Source organism: Gadus morhua, chromosome 12, assembly GCF_902167405.1.
Source record: "Gadus morhua chromosome 12, gadMor3.0, whole genome shotgun sequence".
In the NCBI taxonomy this organism is placed as follows: domain Eukaryota; kingdom Metazoa; phylum Chordata; class Actinopteri; order Gadiformes; family Gadidae; genus Gadus; species Gadus morhua.
This window is the reverse complement of record NC_044059.1, coordinates 13,154,911-13,170,834: the sequence shown is the minus strand read 5'-3', so window position 1 is coordinate 13,170,834 and position 15,924 is coordinate 13,154,911. Positions and strand designations below refer to the sequence as shown.

The window sequence follows — 15,924 nt, the reverse complement described above, 5'->3', positions numbered from 1 at the left end:
ATTTCGAGTTTATGACTTTAACTTGAAATGTATAAAAACATTAAACATAGGCCTAACAGAAATAATATCCGGTTAATAACAATATAATATGATCTATAATAGTATATACTATTTATTTCCAATTGTAGTTTGCTTATTTTAACAGTCATAACCTCTCTGTATCGTTGCCATAATCTCATTAGGTTTTGTAATTTCTGTCTCTCCCTTTTTAATTTCATTCTTCTTATTCATTTTTCCCGTTTAAAATCAATTCAAGAATCGAATTATGACAATACTAAGTGAAACTCTGTTTTTCAAACGTAACAATAACACAATCAGTTAGAAATAAAATATAAATTCGAAAATAGAAAAAAATATCACATTGTTACTAATCCAGCTCGTGTCCTGATTGGTTGATTTAAACAACGTTAGCAGCAGTAATACGTGAGCCTGTGTGAATATCTGAACTCGACAATAAATTCGGTCTTTGAGATTTTTGGCCGGAAGTACGGTAAATATTTTAAACATAGGCCTACTAATTACACTCAAAGGACCTAATCACCCAGTAATGGACCCCCCACCGCTGTGTGTGTGTGTGTGTGTGTGTGTGTGTGTGTGTGTGTGTGTGTGTGTGTGTGTGTGTGTGTGTGTGTGTGTGTGTGTGTGTGTGTGTGTGTGTGTGTGTGTGTGTGGGGGACATCTCGTCGTATCTCATTATATCCATCGCCTTCGGAGTAAACACCAAAGAATCCGCTAAATATAAACCGGGTGAGGAGGGACGCGCACTGACGGGGTCTGCGGTGTGTGCGGGGATGCGGACTGACGGGGTTTGCAGTGTGTGCGTGTGTGAGGCTGGTGATTGACAGACGAAATGCGCGTGTTTCCTTGCAGAGACCGCGCTGTGCACCTGAAGGTCGCGTGCGGTGAAGTGACAGCTTCACGCGCCAGGAATCGATCCGCAGCCGGGCGATCATCGACTATCAGCCGGGGCCAATAAGGCGATGCTCTAACGGGTGGCGTTCAATGGAGACCCTGATAAACCCATCGATTGGTGGAGTTCATGAAAGGGCGATCTGTCCTCCTATTGGCTGACGTGTGGAGCCACGCGCGCCTTTCAGCGGCGCGACATGTCGTGACGCGTTGATGGGGCCACGATATCACGACAGGAGGCCTCTGATGCAGATATATGATGTGTATGTGTATATTGTATGTATATATATATATGTATGTAATACATATGTATAATATATATGTATATATATACATATACATATGTATACATGTGTATGTATGTAGATGTATAGGCCTATTCTATATGTTTATATTATAGGCCTATCAATGATATTTATATAATTCAAAATATTATCTACGATTACAATGTTTATTTCATCTGCTAGGCCTATAATATAGGCCTAATTGTAGTTTTGGAAATCGAGATAATAATATAAGTATTTTATGTAGAATATTGAATATGAATACATAGAATAGTCTTTAATAAATTGACGATATAAGTATTTAAATATATAATAGTAGGCCTGTATATAATAGGCCTACTAGCTATAAAACCGCCTACTAGCTCTACTCATCTTTCGACCTCAGATTTTCGAAAAAATCTGACATTTACAAACCAAAAATAAACAATAAAAAATAAAAGTTTAAGCGTGCATTTAAACTCCAATTAGATGCAGTTTGTTTTGTTGTCCGCGTTGTGTGTCTGTAGTTGTTTGCGTGACGGAGCAGAGAGAGTGAAACGCGTTGCAGCGGTCGGTCTGATATCAGTTCAGCAGCATCAGGCCTGATAGCACGCGTCGTGTTGTGACAGATCCAGGACCAGTTAAACCGCCGCTGATGGGCGCTCGCTGCGCTGCCGCGTCGCTCTGTCGCCGCCTGGCGGTGACATGACGTCAGTGTGTCGGAGGGATAATGAGGGCTGGACGGTTAAGAGATTAACAAAATAACCACCAACGACACTGACGCGTAACCGTGGATGGCTTACATTTTCCTGAATACATTTATTTCAAGAAAGACGAGTATCAAAATTTCGAACGATGGATTTGCTCACATTTGAACATTAAACTGTATTTATTTCTAGAAACAATTATTTAAAGGAATGTGTATTTTTATCAGTTAATGTTGTGTTAATTAGTGTGTTGATAACGTGAGGAACGTGTATTTAGATTTAGTGTTGAAATTGGAACGACATTACATTCGTAGTTCTGAGCATATGATTATATTCTCCAGTGCAATAAAGAATTGAATCCCAATCCAGCGATATAGGCCTTATTAAATAAATAATAAATCCTCCGTTGTCTGATTAAATGTTGTTGTTTTTCGACTTTAAAAAATGTAGTTCATAGTCTCTAAGAATCACCTTTAATCAATTTCCCTGTCAATATCTGCTGGGAGTAAATAATATTACTAATAATAGGCCTACATGATCGCCTTCTGTGTGATACAGCAAACGTTCGGTCATTTACACACTCTGACCAAGATTACAAACGAAACATATTCACGAATTAATGCACGAAATATGTTCAATCTGCCTTGGCGTCGAATTTAGTGGGTCAAGTAGGCCTATAACAATTATGAATAACGTCTGCCGGTTACAGAAATTATAAATAAAGTAGGCCTACTGGTCTGAGAGTAGGCCCACTGAGGAAATATAAAGACTGAATTATGAATTATTATTATTATTATTATACAGTGACGGAGGGTACAATCATAACGCTACGTCAGGTCGTGAAGATCCACGCGCTGAGAAACTAACCAAATGGAATCACGTGATCGCTCCATAATTGCTTTCCTAATTAGCGTGAAGAGGTGATTAACGCCTGCACGCGCTGTCACCGGGCACCCCGCGCCTCCGTTCCGCGGCCCGAGACACCGGAAACAGACCCCTCACTTTAAACAACAGAAACAAACCGAATGGTTATCTCATACTTTATTACTTTAAAACACGGGCTGTATTATTCCATATATTTACATATCTTCATATATATATATATATAATATATATATATATGCCAATAATAAATAAACCACATGTTTGTCGGATCATTTGCTTTCTCTCTCTGAAGTTGCAGGCGGTAAAAAAAAAATCCACGGGCAAAATAAAACCGAGCATTAAAATGGAGAGTTGTAAAGTTTCCGTTCCGGCCTACCATGCTGCTGCCGCGGTGGGTTGAGGGTCAACTCCCGGCTACCGGCTGCAATGCCCCTGATGGGGACTATCGGTCTGGTGGTTCTGGTCTTCAGTAGCGGGGTCTATCTCCCGGTCTCTCTCCCAGTCTCTCTCCCTGTCTCTCTCCTGGTCTCTCTCCCTGTCTCTCTCCTGATTTCTCTCCTGGTATCCCTGCGGAGCGAAAGTCCCTCTGAAGGTTGCTCCGAGGTCCTCCAGACTCCTCGTGGAGGCTCGTCTCGCGCGGTGCCGGGCGCCCCGGTAATACACGTCCGGGTTCCAGACCGGGACCGGCGCGAGCCTCCACCGGCCGGGCTGCGGTTCACCGACCAGACGGAGAAACGCGTCGCTGATTGGCCCCTGCGCCCGATAGGGGGCCGCCGCGCCTCAGCCAATCACAGCGCGCGCCGCGTGATGAAAGGTACAGAGGAATATTAATTCTCCCTCCGCTCGCCGTGGGCCCGTGGGCCCGTGACGTCACCGGAGGAAGTCATCGCGGCGGCTCGACGGCGGAACGATTAGAAAGCGAAGGAAAGCGCGTGATGTGGACGAACTGCTCCTCCGCGAGACACTCAACCGCCACGCACCGACCCGAGCGCAAAGTTTAGAGAACCCGCAGCAAGAGGCGCGCGTTGGACGACCCGCACACGGAACGCGCGGACATGGAGACGTGGATTTGATTTCGTTCCCCTGACAACTCTTTTGGGTTCTCCTTCCACTTGTTAGAATTAAAGTTTTTATTATTATTCTTTTGGGTGAGTTGATTTGTTGTCTGTTTACATCATCCTCATCATCCTCACCCTCGCGCGGGTCACACGGAGGAGTTTTAAGCGCGCGCGGTCGGTGTTATGAAGACGTGTTTCCCGCGGTGTTAACATGGACGGGTCCAGCTTTGGAATAGACACTATCCTCTCGAGCGCCTCGAACCCGGGTCCGGTCCCCGCGGCCGCCATGATGAGCGCAGACTCGCGCCTCGGAGACTCGCGCCTCGGAGAGGCCAGGGCGGCGGACGCACGGAGCCATGCGACGCCGTCCCCCGCGTGCTCGGACATAGACACGGTGGGCACGGAGCCCTCGTCCCCCATCTCAGTTACCATGGACACCCCGGACAGTCCCCAGCATCCGCTGCATCCCCATCACCACCACCTCCACAGCAGCAACAGCCTCCACCACCAGCACCACCTCCTCCACCTCAGCCAGCACCACCCGCTGGCGGGCGGTGCCGCCGCGCGCACAGCCACCTCGTCCTTCCTCATCAAAGACATCCTCGGCGACAGCAAGCCGCTGGCCGCGTGCGCCCCGTACAGCACGAGCGTCCCGTCGCCGCCCGACCACCACCACCACCACCACGCGCCAAAGGGCGAGAGCGCCTCGCCGGGAGCGGACGGCTTTCGGCCGAAGCTCGAGCAGGACGAGCTGAGGGCGAAGCGGGAAGAGCTGCAGCACGAGATGAAATGCAACGGTACGTAGAGCACGAAATAACATAAGGTTTACCATGTTTTTTTATCAACTAAGACGGTTTAATGTTTTATATAGGTGTTTATATTAATGAGTGTCTCAGGGTTGGAGAGGAATGAACGTGTTTTAAATGGTAGAGCGGAGTTTGACGTGTGTATAACATTTTTTTAATGATAGAGAGGAATGTAACGTGCTTTAATGTTATATATGACATTTGCTAAATGTTAGTCAGGAGTAGAAAATACTGCAATTGTTGGAGTAGGAATTGTCGATTTTATAATGTTTTAGAAGAGAATATTAAATGTTTTAGATGTGTCGGTATATTGGAGTAAGAAATATGAAATCGTTTCGGACTGTGGTTAATAGAATAGTGTGCTGTGGTAGTCTGAGAACTATTTTAAATAATGCCGACTGCAATATCATTTAATATAATAGGCCTACTGTTATAGTAATATTTGAAATAATACTAGTCTACAAGCGTTCGAAATTCCCAACTGTGTGTTTAATCTGATGGGTGAAGAAATCTGCTGCAAGATTTAAGTCTGCTCCGATGCATCTGTATATATTTAGAAAAGTCTTAGCATAAATTACATTTCCCTAGATGGACTACAAAAACATTACACGATTTTACAAGCATGAGGATGATAGTCAATTTACAATAAAACTAGGCCTAGTAATAATGCATTTTATAATTCAGGCCTGTTCTGATAATATTAAGGTAACACGCATAGTAATGTTGAAACCGAATAATAATGTAGGTATTAATGCAAACAGAGAAACAACGGCGTTATAAGACAGATAACCCACAGTGTTACAAAACAGATAACCTGTGTTATAAACCAGGGCGTTATAAGACGGATCTGCTACAGCAGACGGGAGGCGCAAGGCCCCTCGTGGCTCAATTAGCGACATGATTGATCCTCCGCGAGGCGCCCGGAAAACACATACAAATAGAGGGGATCACTGATCGATCGACGTATCGATTTCTCGTTTTCTATTGAGGAAAGAAATGAGGAAAGAAAAGCTAAGTTGACGAATGAAGTTGAGCTTGAGTGGTCGAGTTTTTCTGAGGCTTAGGCCTTGGTTCAGCGGGCCTCTTGTTGTGGATCCTGCGACCTTAAAACGTCCCAGTCGAGCATCTGCTCCATTAAGTGTGTGTGTGTTACACTTAAACACACGTTTCCCTTTCAGCTCAGTATTATAGTATTTTTATCTCTCCTATTGTGCGTAAGAACGAGCGGATTAATTCACGAAATGAAATAGCCTACTTGGATCGCCGGCTTCTTCAGCCGGTCAAGTAGGCCTACAAAATAACAACTAATATACTATATAATACACTATATAATACACAGAGAACCCAAGAACAACTCTATTGGTCTTCATGTTGTTTTAACTGAGTCCTTTTAATCGAGTATTATCATGATGGAGATCGAACGGCTCCTTCACTGATACCGACACACAGCCGTACCGATGGACCTTTACGCGCACACCGGGTCTTTCCTGGATACATTCTCAAGGGATTTAGTGATGACCTTATTATCTGATCTTATCGTGTACTCATTGTAGTCATCCAAACGTGTGTTCTTATTTGTATAGTCCGACTTATCATTTCCCTCCGGGATTCAGACTAGCGTCTCTCACATCAGAACCCCGCAGAAACTCACGCCTTGCTTTCTCCCCCGACGCAGGCAACAAGGAGGAGGGCGAGCGGGAGATCTCGAGCAGCAGAGACAGCCCCCCGGCCCGCTCCAAGAAGCCCCGCAAGGCGCGCACGGCCTTCTCCGACCACCAGCTCAACCAGCTCGAGCGCAGCTTCGAGCGGCAGAAGTACCTGAGCGTGCAGGACCGCATGGACCTCGCGGCGGCGCTCAACCTCACCGACACGCAGGTCAAGACCTGGTACCAGAACCGACGGTACGGACCGCCGGCCCTGAATGTCTGTCTGTCTGTCTGTCTGTCTGTCTGTCTGTCTCAGTTTGGGTATGTATGTATGTATGGTATGTATGTATGTATGTATGTATGTATGTATGTATGTATGTATGTCTCTCTCTCTCTCTCTCTCTCTCTCTCTCTCTCTCTCTCTCTCTCTCTCTCTCTCTCTCTCTCTCTCTCTTTCTCTTTCTCTTTCTCTCTCTCTCTCTCTCTCTCGCAGTTTATTATTTCGTTTTAAATTAAGTAAGTTGATATTTGAGAGTCGGAGGCTGAAGGCCCTGTGGTTAACTGATTAAGCTGATTAATTGTTTAAAGGGTTTAACTGTTCACTTTTTTTTTTTACTGTCTAACAGTTGAACTGTCTAACTGTTTAACTGTGTACACTCACTGGCTGATTTTCAATTGATCCACGGCGCTCTAACATGTAATATGTAGTGTGTAATATATCATTTTACTGGTTGGGCTACATTAATATTGCATAAACAAATACTTCAATTTAACGTAATTTCCTCTCTTGTAGCCTTTAGTCTGGAGTCAGTGTTGTGACTTTATTTGATATTGATATTTAATTGTATAATATGTTTAAGTTATATTCCCCCTCGGGATCATAATTTAACTCTCAAAACATCTCGGGTTTATGTTCAGAATCCACACCAAGCATTTGGATTTGAAATAACCGGATAGTAGCCTTCTACTTTATAATGTATTCCTGTGTTCGTATATGGAGGCTAGATGTTATTCTGCGGTTATTATTATTTTATTATTTATTTTAAACGGCGCAGAGAAGCAGTGTGATTACGCGTCAACACCGTCTTCACACTCCAAAGCTTTATTAACAAACCGCGCGATAACAGAACATCACGATGTGTCGGGACAATATATTTATTTATATGAGCTGTATTTATTTATATTATATCAAGACATATGTGTGTGTTGCACATATCCTGGCATCCGATTTGATGTTTTCACAAAGTCACACCGGCGAGGCGGCCAAACCAGTTCCAGCCTGCTGCTGTTTGAACAACATATCGATTATTTATTAATTTAATTATAATTATTAGAACCACGCTAAGTCATCATTTACTGGCAGCAGGGAAGTTGTTAATTTTAACATTTAACGCGGAAGACGGTAAATAAAATAAACCAACGAATGCAACTGTTTGGAATTAACCCCTAATCACCCACCCGTCCATCCCATAATTAGGTCTTGGCATGCTAATGAGGGGGGTTGCCATGGGAATGCGGCTGGGCCAGGCTGGGCTAATTAAATAATTAATTAACCCGCGTGTGTTTTTGTGGTTTTAGGACCAAGTGGAAGCGGCAGACGGCGGTTGGGCTCGAGCTGCTGGCGGAGGCCGGAAACTACTCCGCCCTGCAGCGGATGTTCCCCTCGCCGTACTTCTACCACCCCAGCCTGCTGGGCACTATGGACGGCAGCACGGCGGCAGCGGCGGCCGCGGCCATGTACAGCAGCATGTACCGGACTCCCTCGGCGCCGCACCCCGGCCTGCAGAGGCCTCTGGTCCCCCGGGTGCTGATCCACGGCCTCGGGCCGGGGGGGCAGCCGGCTCTGAACCCCCTGGGCCAGCCCATGCAGGGCGCGCCGCACGCCCGATAGAAACAGACTGAGACGAACCCCGAACAGCGAAAGCTACGACCGCAGCGACCGGTGGGACGCGCGGGGTGCGTGCGTGAGACGTGCGAGACGCGGGGAATTACGCACGGAGGACACGCGGACACGCGCAGGCGGGACGTTTTAACGCAGAGACTCTAAAGACGTTTGAGCGCTGAAGGAGCTTATTTAAGAGGAGAGGGAGAAGGACTAAAGCGGACGTGAAGGAGCTTCGATGTCTGGTTGATTGTTTTGTTTGTCTTTTGTACAAATCCACTTAAATTAGCGAATAAACTTCTAAAGTTTATTAGATGAGGAGGGAGAAGCGAATGAATAAAGTACTGATACGAAACGGAACGCGTCTGGTGGATTCTGATCAGAAACATGAGGGATGGAAATCAAACTCCATCCTACCCCGAGTACTGGTGGAGTACTGGTGTAGTTCTACTGGTGTAGCTCTGTGGAGTGGTACTGATACTGGTGGAGTTGTAGGCCTACTGGTTCTACTGGGGCACTTCTACTCTACTACTACTACTCCTCTAATCCGATTCAGATTACGTCATTTATCCGTCGCTCCAGATAAAGTAATATATCGAATGTATTTCTAGACCGGAGTAGGCTGTAAAATCACTTTAAATTAAACCACTGCGCTTTGCTCTTAGAGGGATAAATTACAAACGGGAGTCACCGCAATTATTATGAATAAACATTTTAACGGCCTTTTATATTATCGTAGCAGCTTGGTTTAAAATGGTCTTCGTAACGCAAGCAGTGCCCGCGTGGCTGGAAGTGAACCCGCAACCGCGTGTGTGTGTGTTTGTGTGTGTGTGTGTGTGTGTGAGCAGGTTGATGAGTGGGGCTGCAGACCCCCGACCCCCCCCGTGGTGGGACCGCTCCGTTGGAGAGCAGCTGTTCCCGGGGTCTCGTGGGGTGTTCCGCTCTTCCGTGGGGTGTCTCGTGGCATGGTGGACATGGGAGGACAATCTTTTGACATAATCTTCTGCTTGATGACCAACAGCCGTCAGCGCGGCGTGCATGTTCCCACGGAGACGAACCAGCGTGTATCTGACGGGGCAGAGATGTTCATATAGACGGGGGACTCCAGAATAGCCTGGAGTTATTACAGTCAGGGCATTCAGCATACGCTTTTATCCATAGATATAGATTTACAATAAATACATTTGTCAGAAGAAAGAGAAACAATATACCGCTGTCGGTACAGTAAGGATACAGTGCCAAACATTAACAATCTCTCGGTTAACCCTACAAAGGATAACTCTAGAATATAGTTGGATGTATATATATATATATATATATATATATATATATATATATATATATATATATATATATATATATCCAGGTTTTTGGAGTTATATAGGCTAGAGGAGTAGGCTAAACTGGAGTTATATGAGGGATAATATAATAATCTGGAGTTATATGAGGACTCTAGAATAACCGGGAGTTATTTAGAGAGAACACTATAATAATCTGGAGTTATATGGAGGATAACTTTATAATAATCGGAGAGATTAAAACTGTTATGTTTTGATCCTAAATATCCGTGAGCTCCAACCAGGCAGGCCCCCAGCTGCGACCCCTCCAGCTGGGACCCCCATCATCTGACGGTGTCACCAATCCGTTTTTGTGATGTTCAGTCCTGAAGGCCTTCACATGCGCGTGCCCTGGGGAGTCCTGACGAGGACGCGCGTTATGGGATTGGACTTTCACAATAAAAGCGCTCCGGGACCCGTTCTGCCGCGGCTCGCTGTGACCGTTTGCGGAATTCGCTGTTTTTAAAATTCCAGTTTAAACCAAAGTGACCTTCCTTTATCTGCAACACGGGAGCACATGCGCTGGAGCGTTTATCACAGAAACACGTGTTTATTATAATATAGACTTTATTCTCATCATGTAGGCCTATTTTAAATACAATTACAATTAAAAGCAATGGGCCATCCCTTTATTTTCTAAAGGCATTATTTTTTTTGGACACCATTTAACACACACACACACACACACACACACACACACACACACACACACACACACACACACACACACACACACACACACAATATAAGGCATATGTATTATATATTTTAATTTTATTTTATCATGTTGATTTAATTGCGCATTAAAAATTAAAATAATTAAAAAAAAACTGATATTGAATGCTGAACCAGGTTTTACGCTTCTACGGATACCTACATCTTTTCTATCTTGGCCTTTGTGGGTTCGTCTGTCCGTCACTTTCCTCTCTCGGTCTCCAGGTTAAGATAAGTGTAAGTGGGTTAGTGTTCGTGGGTTAGTGGTTTGGGTTACTGTTAGTTGTTGAGGGTAAGTGGTTTAAGTTTAGTTTTTGTGGTTTAGGGTTAGTGTGGTTTAGGCTTAGTGTTAGTGGTTAAGGGTTAGTGTTAGTGGTTCAGACCATGTATTGTTTGTCAGACATGGACCTTTCTATAAGAGAATAAAAGGTCTCTAACAACGGCCTGACGCTCATCTAAAAATATAAAATGTAAGCAAATATTGCGAGGCTCCATAATTCCAGGGAGATGTAATATTCTATATTTAATATCAGGGCCCATATTGTCCTTTTAGCGGCTCCCTATTAGGCAGAAGTGCCGACGTGTTGTTCATCTGCAACATGACTTATTTATGCTCTCCGCGGGGGGCTCGGTTCATTAATAATAACCCGTACAGTAGCCCTCTTGTTACTGCTGGGATCTGGTTGGCTGTCGACCACCATTAGCTTTTAAATAAGAAATTTAACCTTTAACCTTTTTTATATTAGTTAGACCCAAATTGGGCGAACGCCAAAATGTGAGTAAAAATTGCACGAGGTTGAGTTTTTATTGTGTATTTATTATTGAGATTATGCCCATTTTTCCTTATGTATTTTTATCCGCTCGTTTTAATTTACACGGAATGTAAAGACGAAAAGAGCAGATCCATCTGCGGTTACCACTTCGTGCTGAACAGATTTAAAACACATTCCCCCGGCGTCGTCTGCCAGATCCACACCTTTCTCTTTTTTCCAGAGTGTTTAATGGAGACATGCGTTTGTTGAAAAGGGTAGCGGGCTTTAACAAAGGTGATTAGGGCTCCTCTCTGCACGACACCCCTCCCCGGACCAGATGGCCGTGAGAGGCGTTGCTCCGGGAAAGCTTGTTGAGCAATTTAATTGCCACATTTTCCAAGCGATATGCTGGTGGGATATATTCGTCATTACCGTAATGAGGTAACATTTGGTCTGCTTGGCCTCTCATTATCACATCTCTTACGTCACAAATCTAAGCCCCGCCCCGTTAGGCTGAGAAGTAACGTTGGATATTTGTACGCTTTTAATTTTTGTAGAATCCAGCACACGATGAGGTGACTTTTACACCAGCGAGTGTTTGGGTATGACTGCTTAAATATCCATGTTCAACTTAAGAGGAAAGTAAACTTTCTCTATGAGTGCTGGTAGCTATCGCCATCCTTGAAATTAATCATGGATATCTTCATATACAGACCTATATATCAACAGCATTTTGGCCTTATTAGAATTCCATTTTTTGGTTCTCTAATGATTCGGTTTCCTGAGGTTAATAAATTGATGTCGAGTGTTTTTGAGGAGATCAAATTGAATATCAAATATATTTTTTTTTTATTTCCAATGACCAGCTGGATAGTTTGAGATTTACTGGAGCCAAAGACGGATTAAACATCTGAACAATAATATTATTTCTTCTTAAGTTACATCTCTTATAACCAGGTGACGTGTGAGACCAGGACTTCACCTGGGGTCACTGAGCTCAGAGCAAATATGATCCGCTTCAATCTGGATCTTCTTTTGTTTACAAGCCTGAAGAACAACTTAACACTCCTGTATAACGTGGTGGCTGTGCTCTCTCCTTCCACGCCTCCACCCACCCCCTCTACCCCCCACCATCCCTCTCTCCATCACTCCAACGCCCCTCCACCCACATCTCCACCCCTTCAGCCCCCCCCCCGTCTCCAGACCAGCCTCTGCTCAGAGCTCCCTGCCTCTGCTCAGAGCTCCCTGCCTCTGCTCAGAGCTCCCTGCCTCTCCTCAGAGCTCCCTGCCTCTCCTCAGAGCTCCCTGCCTCTCCTCAGAGCTCCCTGCCTCTCCTCAGAGCTCCCTGCCTCTGATCAGAGCTCCCTGCCTCTCCTCAGAGCTCCCAGCCTCTCCTCAGAGCTCCCTGCCTCTGATCAGAGCTCCCTGCCTCTCCTCAGAGCTCCCTGCCTCTCCTCAGAGCTCCCTGCCTCTCTTCAGAGCTCCCTGCCTCTCCTCAGAGCTCCCTGCCTCTGCTCAGCGTTGCGGTTGAATGATGCTTTCACCGCGGCGCATCAGGGTTTAAACGGCCTCATCATTTCAGCAAATCCAGCCACTATCTCCTCGCTCTCCCCCTCTCCGTGTCTCCCTCTCTCTCCCTCTCTCCCCCTCTCCCTTCCACGAGTGACAGGACAGCTGATGGCACAGAAGCTACGATACCTTTCAAGTTTCAAACCGGGCGCCGTCACATCATGCGACCGCACAACGAAAAGAAAAAAAAAGGGAAGAATCCAGTCTGTCAGCAGTGATGTCAAGAGCTTGGTTTTTTACACAGCAATTAGAGTCTTCATCACCGCGCGGCGATGTCAGCTCTCATTACCGCCCGGCAACGGCTAATTGCTTCAAGGTTAAAGTAACGGATCTGACGGCATTATATTTTAAGTGACAGACTAGTATTCTGCGGTTGCGTCGCACACGGCGCGGCTCCCACATGAAGGCACGATGGGATTAAACAGAAAGTGAAAGTAACTGTACATCATATTGGAGGGGCTAAGTAGCTGACTGTAGTTATTCAGCCATCACACCCACCAGCTCTTCAGAATCCGCTCTGTACTGAACCCCGGGGAGGGAGCGAGGTTCCTCCCCCTCTATCTGGAACGACGGGTTCTGAGGTAGGCTGGGGTTAGTTTACTGAGGTAGGGAGGAGCAGGCTGGGGTTAGTTTACTGAGGTAGAGGGCTGAGGCTGGGGTTAGTTTACTGAGGTAGAGGGGTGAGGCTGGGGTTAGTTTACTGAGGTAGGGAGGAGCAGGCTGGGGTTAGTTTACTGAGGTAGGGAGGAGCAGGCTGGGGTTAGTTTACTTAGGTAGAGGGGTGAGGCTGGGGTTAGTTTACTGAGGTAGAGGGCTGAGGCTGGGGTTAGTTTACTGAGGTAGAGGGGTGAGGCTGGGGTTAGTTTACTGAGGTAGAGGGCTGAGGCTGGGGTTAGTTTACTGAGGTAGAGGGGTGAGGCTGGGGTTAGTTTACTGAGGTAGAGAGGTGAGGCTGGGGTTAGTTTACTGAGGTAGAGGGGTGAGGCTGGGGTTAGTTTACTGAGGTAGAGGGGTGAGGCTGGGGTTAGTTTACTGAGGTAGAGGGGTGAGGCTGGGGTTAGTTTACTGAGGTAGAGGGGTGAGGTTGGGTTTAGTTTACTGAGGTAGAGGGGTGAGGCTGGGGTTAGTTTACTGAGGTAGAGGGGTGAGGTTGGGTTTAGTTTACTGAGGTAGAGAGGTGAGGTTGGGTTTGTTTCTCTCAGGGAGAGACCGCGGCCGGGGTGAGGCGGCACAGAGGAGCTTCAGCTGGTCTCTCCCAGACGGAGACGCCCCTGTTGTGAGCGCCGGCCTCCAGCCCTCTCTGTCGCTCTGTGAACTCTGCTAATGAAGAAATTGAACAAAATTGGGCTAAATGAATTCTGGGTCGGGGGGGGGGTCAGTGGGAAAGGAGGGAGTCTTTCAAGTGAGCAGTTGTTTACCCAGGGCTCGGCAGAATACCTGACGCTTTGAACTGATTGTTTGTTTAACCGCTGCTGGGAGCGCGTTCCCCGAGGTCTGCGCGGCGTGGATCTGAGGCCGCGGCGTGGCCGCCTAATGAGAAGCTCTTTGAGTAATTAGCGCTCGCTAGCTCCACGGCGTGCGGATCGTTTGAGTACCTCGACACACGGAGCGGGCGGGGGGGGGGGGGGGGGGGGGGGGGGGGGAGTCGACGTCGGGTGATGAAAGCGCGGTGGAAGATGGGGGTTAATGAACATTAGCATGTTAAGTTCATCTCTCGCCCCCCCTCTTTGTTCTTCCCCAGGATGCGCCATTGTTGATGTAATCGGACAATTAGCGGCATGCTACGCGTTAGTGGCATGCTAGGCTGTAGCAGCGTGCTACGTGTTAGCAGACGGGGGGGCGTCTTGGAGGAGGAGATGGAAAAATGTGGAGGAGGAGGTGGTGGTGGTGGTGGTGGAGGAGGTGGTGGTGGTGGTGGAGGAGGTAGTGATGGTGGAGGAGGTGGTGGAGGAGGTGGTGGAGGTGGAGGTGGTGACGGTGGTGGAGGAGGGGGTGGAGGAGTTGGAGGTGGTGGTGGAGGAGGTGGAGGTGGTGGTGGTGGTGGTGGTGGAGGAGGTGGTGGTGATGGTGGTGGTGGAGGAGGTGGAGGTGGTGACGGTGGTGGTGGAGGTGCTGTGCTGGTGGAGGTGGAGGAGGTGGAGGAGGTGGAGGTGGTGGTGGAGGTGGTGGTGAGGCGGTGATGGTGGTGATGGTGGTGGTGGAGGAGGTGGAGGTGGTGGTGGTGACGGTGGTGGTGAGGCGGTGATGGTGGTGATGGTGGTGGTGGTGGAGGAGGTGGAGGTGGTGGCGGTGGAGGAGGTGGAGGTGGTGGCGGTGGTGGTGGTGGTGACGGTGGTGGCGGAGGTGGTGCTGGTGACGGTGGAGGAGGTGGTGGTGGTGACGGTGGTGGCCTAGGGGGAGCGAGCCCTGCGCTGTCTGCAGCCAGTGGGAGACCACAAACACAGCGCTCCCCTCACGACGCAAGGACATGTCGGGGCTGGCCGCCGTAAATCAGCGCTAACTCGGCAGCTGGGTGTGAGCTTCCTCCGCCGCCGTCGTCTGGGCGCAGGGGGGGGGGGGGGGGGGGGGGGGGGGGGGTAATGGTGTTGCTCCTTATTCACGGCCAGGACAGGAATACAGCAAAAACACAGTACATAAAACAAAACGGATTTCAGACCTATCGACTCTAGTGTTGATGTTCTGCTGCTTCGTTATTGGAGGAGGATCGTTCTCTTAGACTGGGTCCAGTCTGTGGTTTAGACTGGGTCCAGTCTGTGGTTTGGACTGGGTCCAGTCTGTGGTTTAGACTGGGTCCAGTCTGTGGTTTAGACTGGGTCCAGTCTGTGGTTTAGACTGGGTCCAGTCTGTGGTTTAGACTGGGTCCAGTCTGTGGTTTAGACTGGGTCCAGTCTGTGGTTTAGACTGGGTCCAGTCTGTGGTTTAGACTGGGTCCAGTCTGATGGTTGGACTGGGTCCAGTCTGATGGTTGGACTGGGTCCAGTCTGTGGTTTAGACTGGGTCCAGTCTGATGGTTGGACTGGGTCCAGTCTGATGGTTGGACTGGGTCCAGTCTGATGGTTGGACTGGGTCCAGTCTGTGATGGGCCCCCCCAGGCCCCCCAAGGCCCCCCAAGGCCCCCCAGGACCCCCCAGGGCCCCCACTGGGCCCCCCCTCACCCTGCGTCCCTCTGAGTGTTTGTGTTTGTTGGAGGGTTTGATCACCAGAATGATGCAGGCGGACCCTGGTGATGAGGTCTGAGGGGGGGGGGGGTCTCTGTCTGTGTGGAGGACCCCCCCCTCAGACAGACCCCCCCCTAGAGGAGGGTCTCCGTGGCGGCGGGCGGGGGCGATGGCTCAGAGCAGCGGAGGTGTGACCCCACCCGGAGGGTGTTGCTCCGGCCGTGAGCGAGTTCAGACC

General features: G+C 47.9%; 1 protein-coding gene across 1 annotated transcript; it reads left to right on the top strand.

Annotated features, from left to right (window-relative positions):
* Positions 1 to 3,562: 3,562 nt before the first annotated feature.
* On the top strand, positions 3,563 to 9,407 carry barhl2 (BarH-like homeobox 2). Its single transcript, XM_030372156.1, is given in 5 exon segments — positions 3,563 to 4,295; positions 4,298 to 4,368; positions 4,370 to 4,619; positions 6,304 to 6,529; positions 7,853 to 9,407. Coding segments are annotated over 5 exon segments (1,122 nt in total). The 5' UTR covers positions 3,563 to 4,033; the 3' UTR covers positions 8,166 to 9,407.
* The last annotated feature ends 6,517 nt before the right edge of the window (positions 9,408 to 15,924 follow it).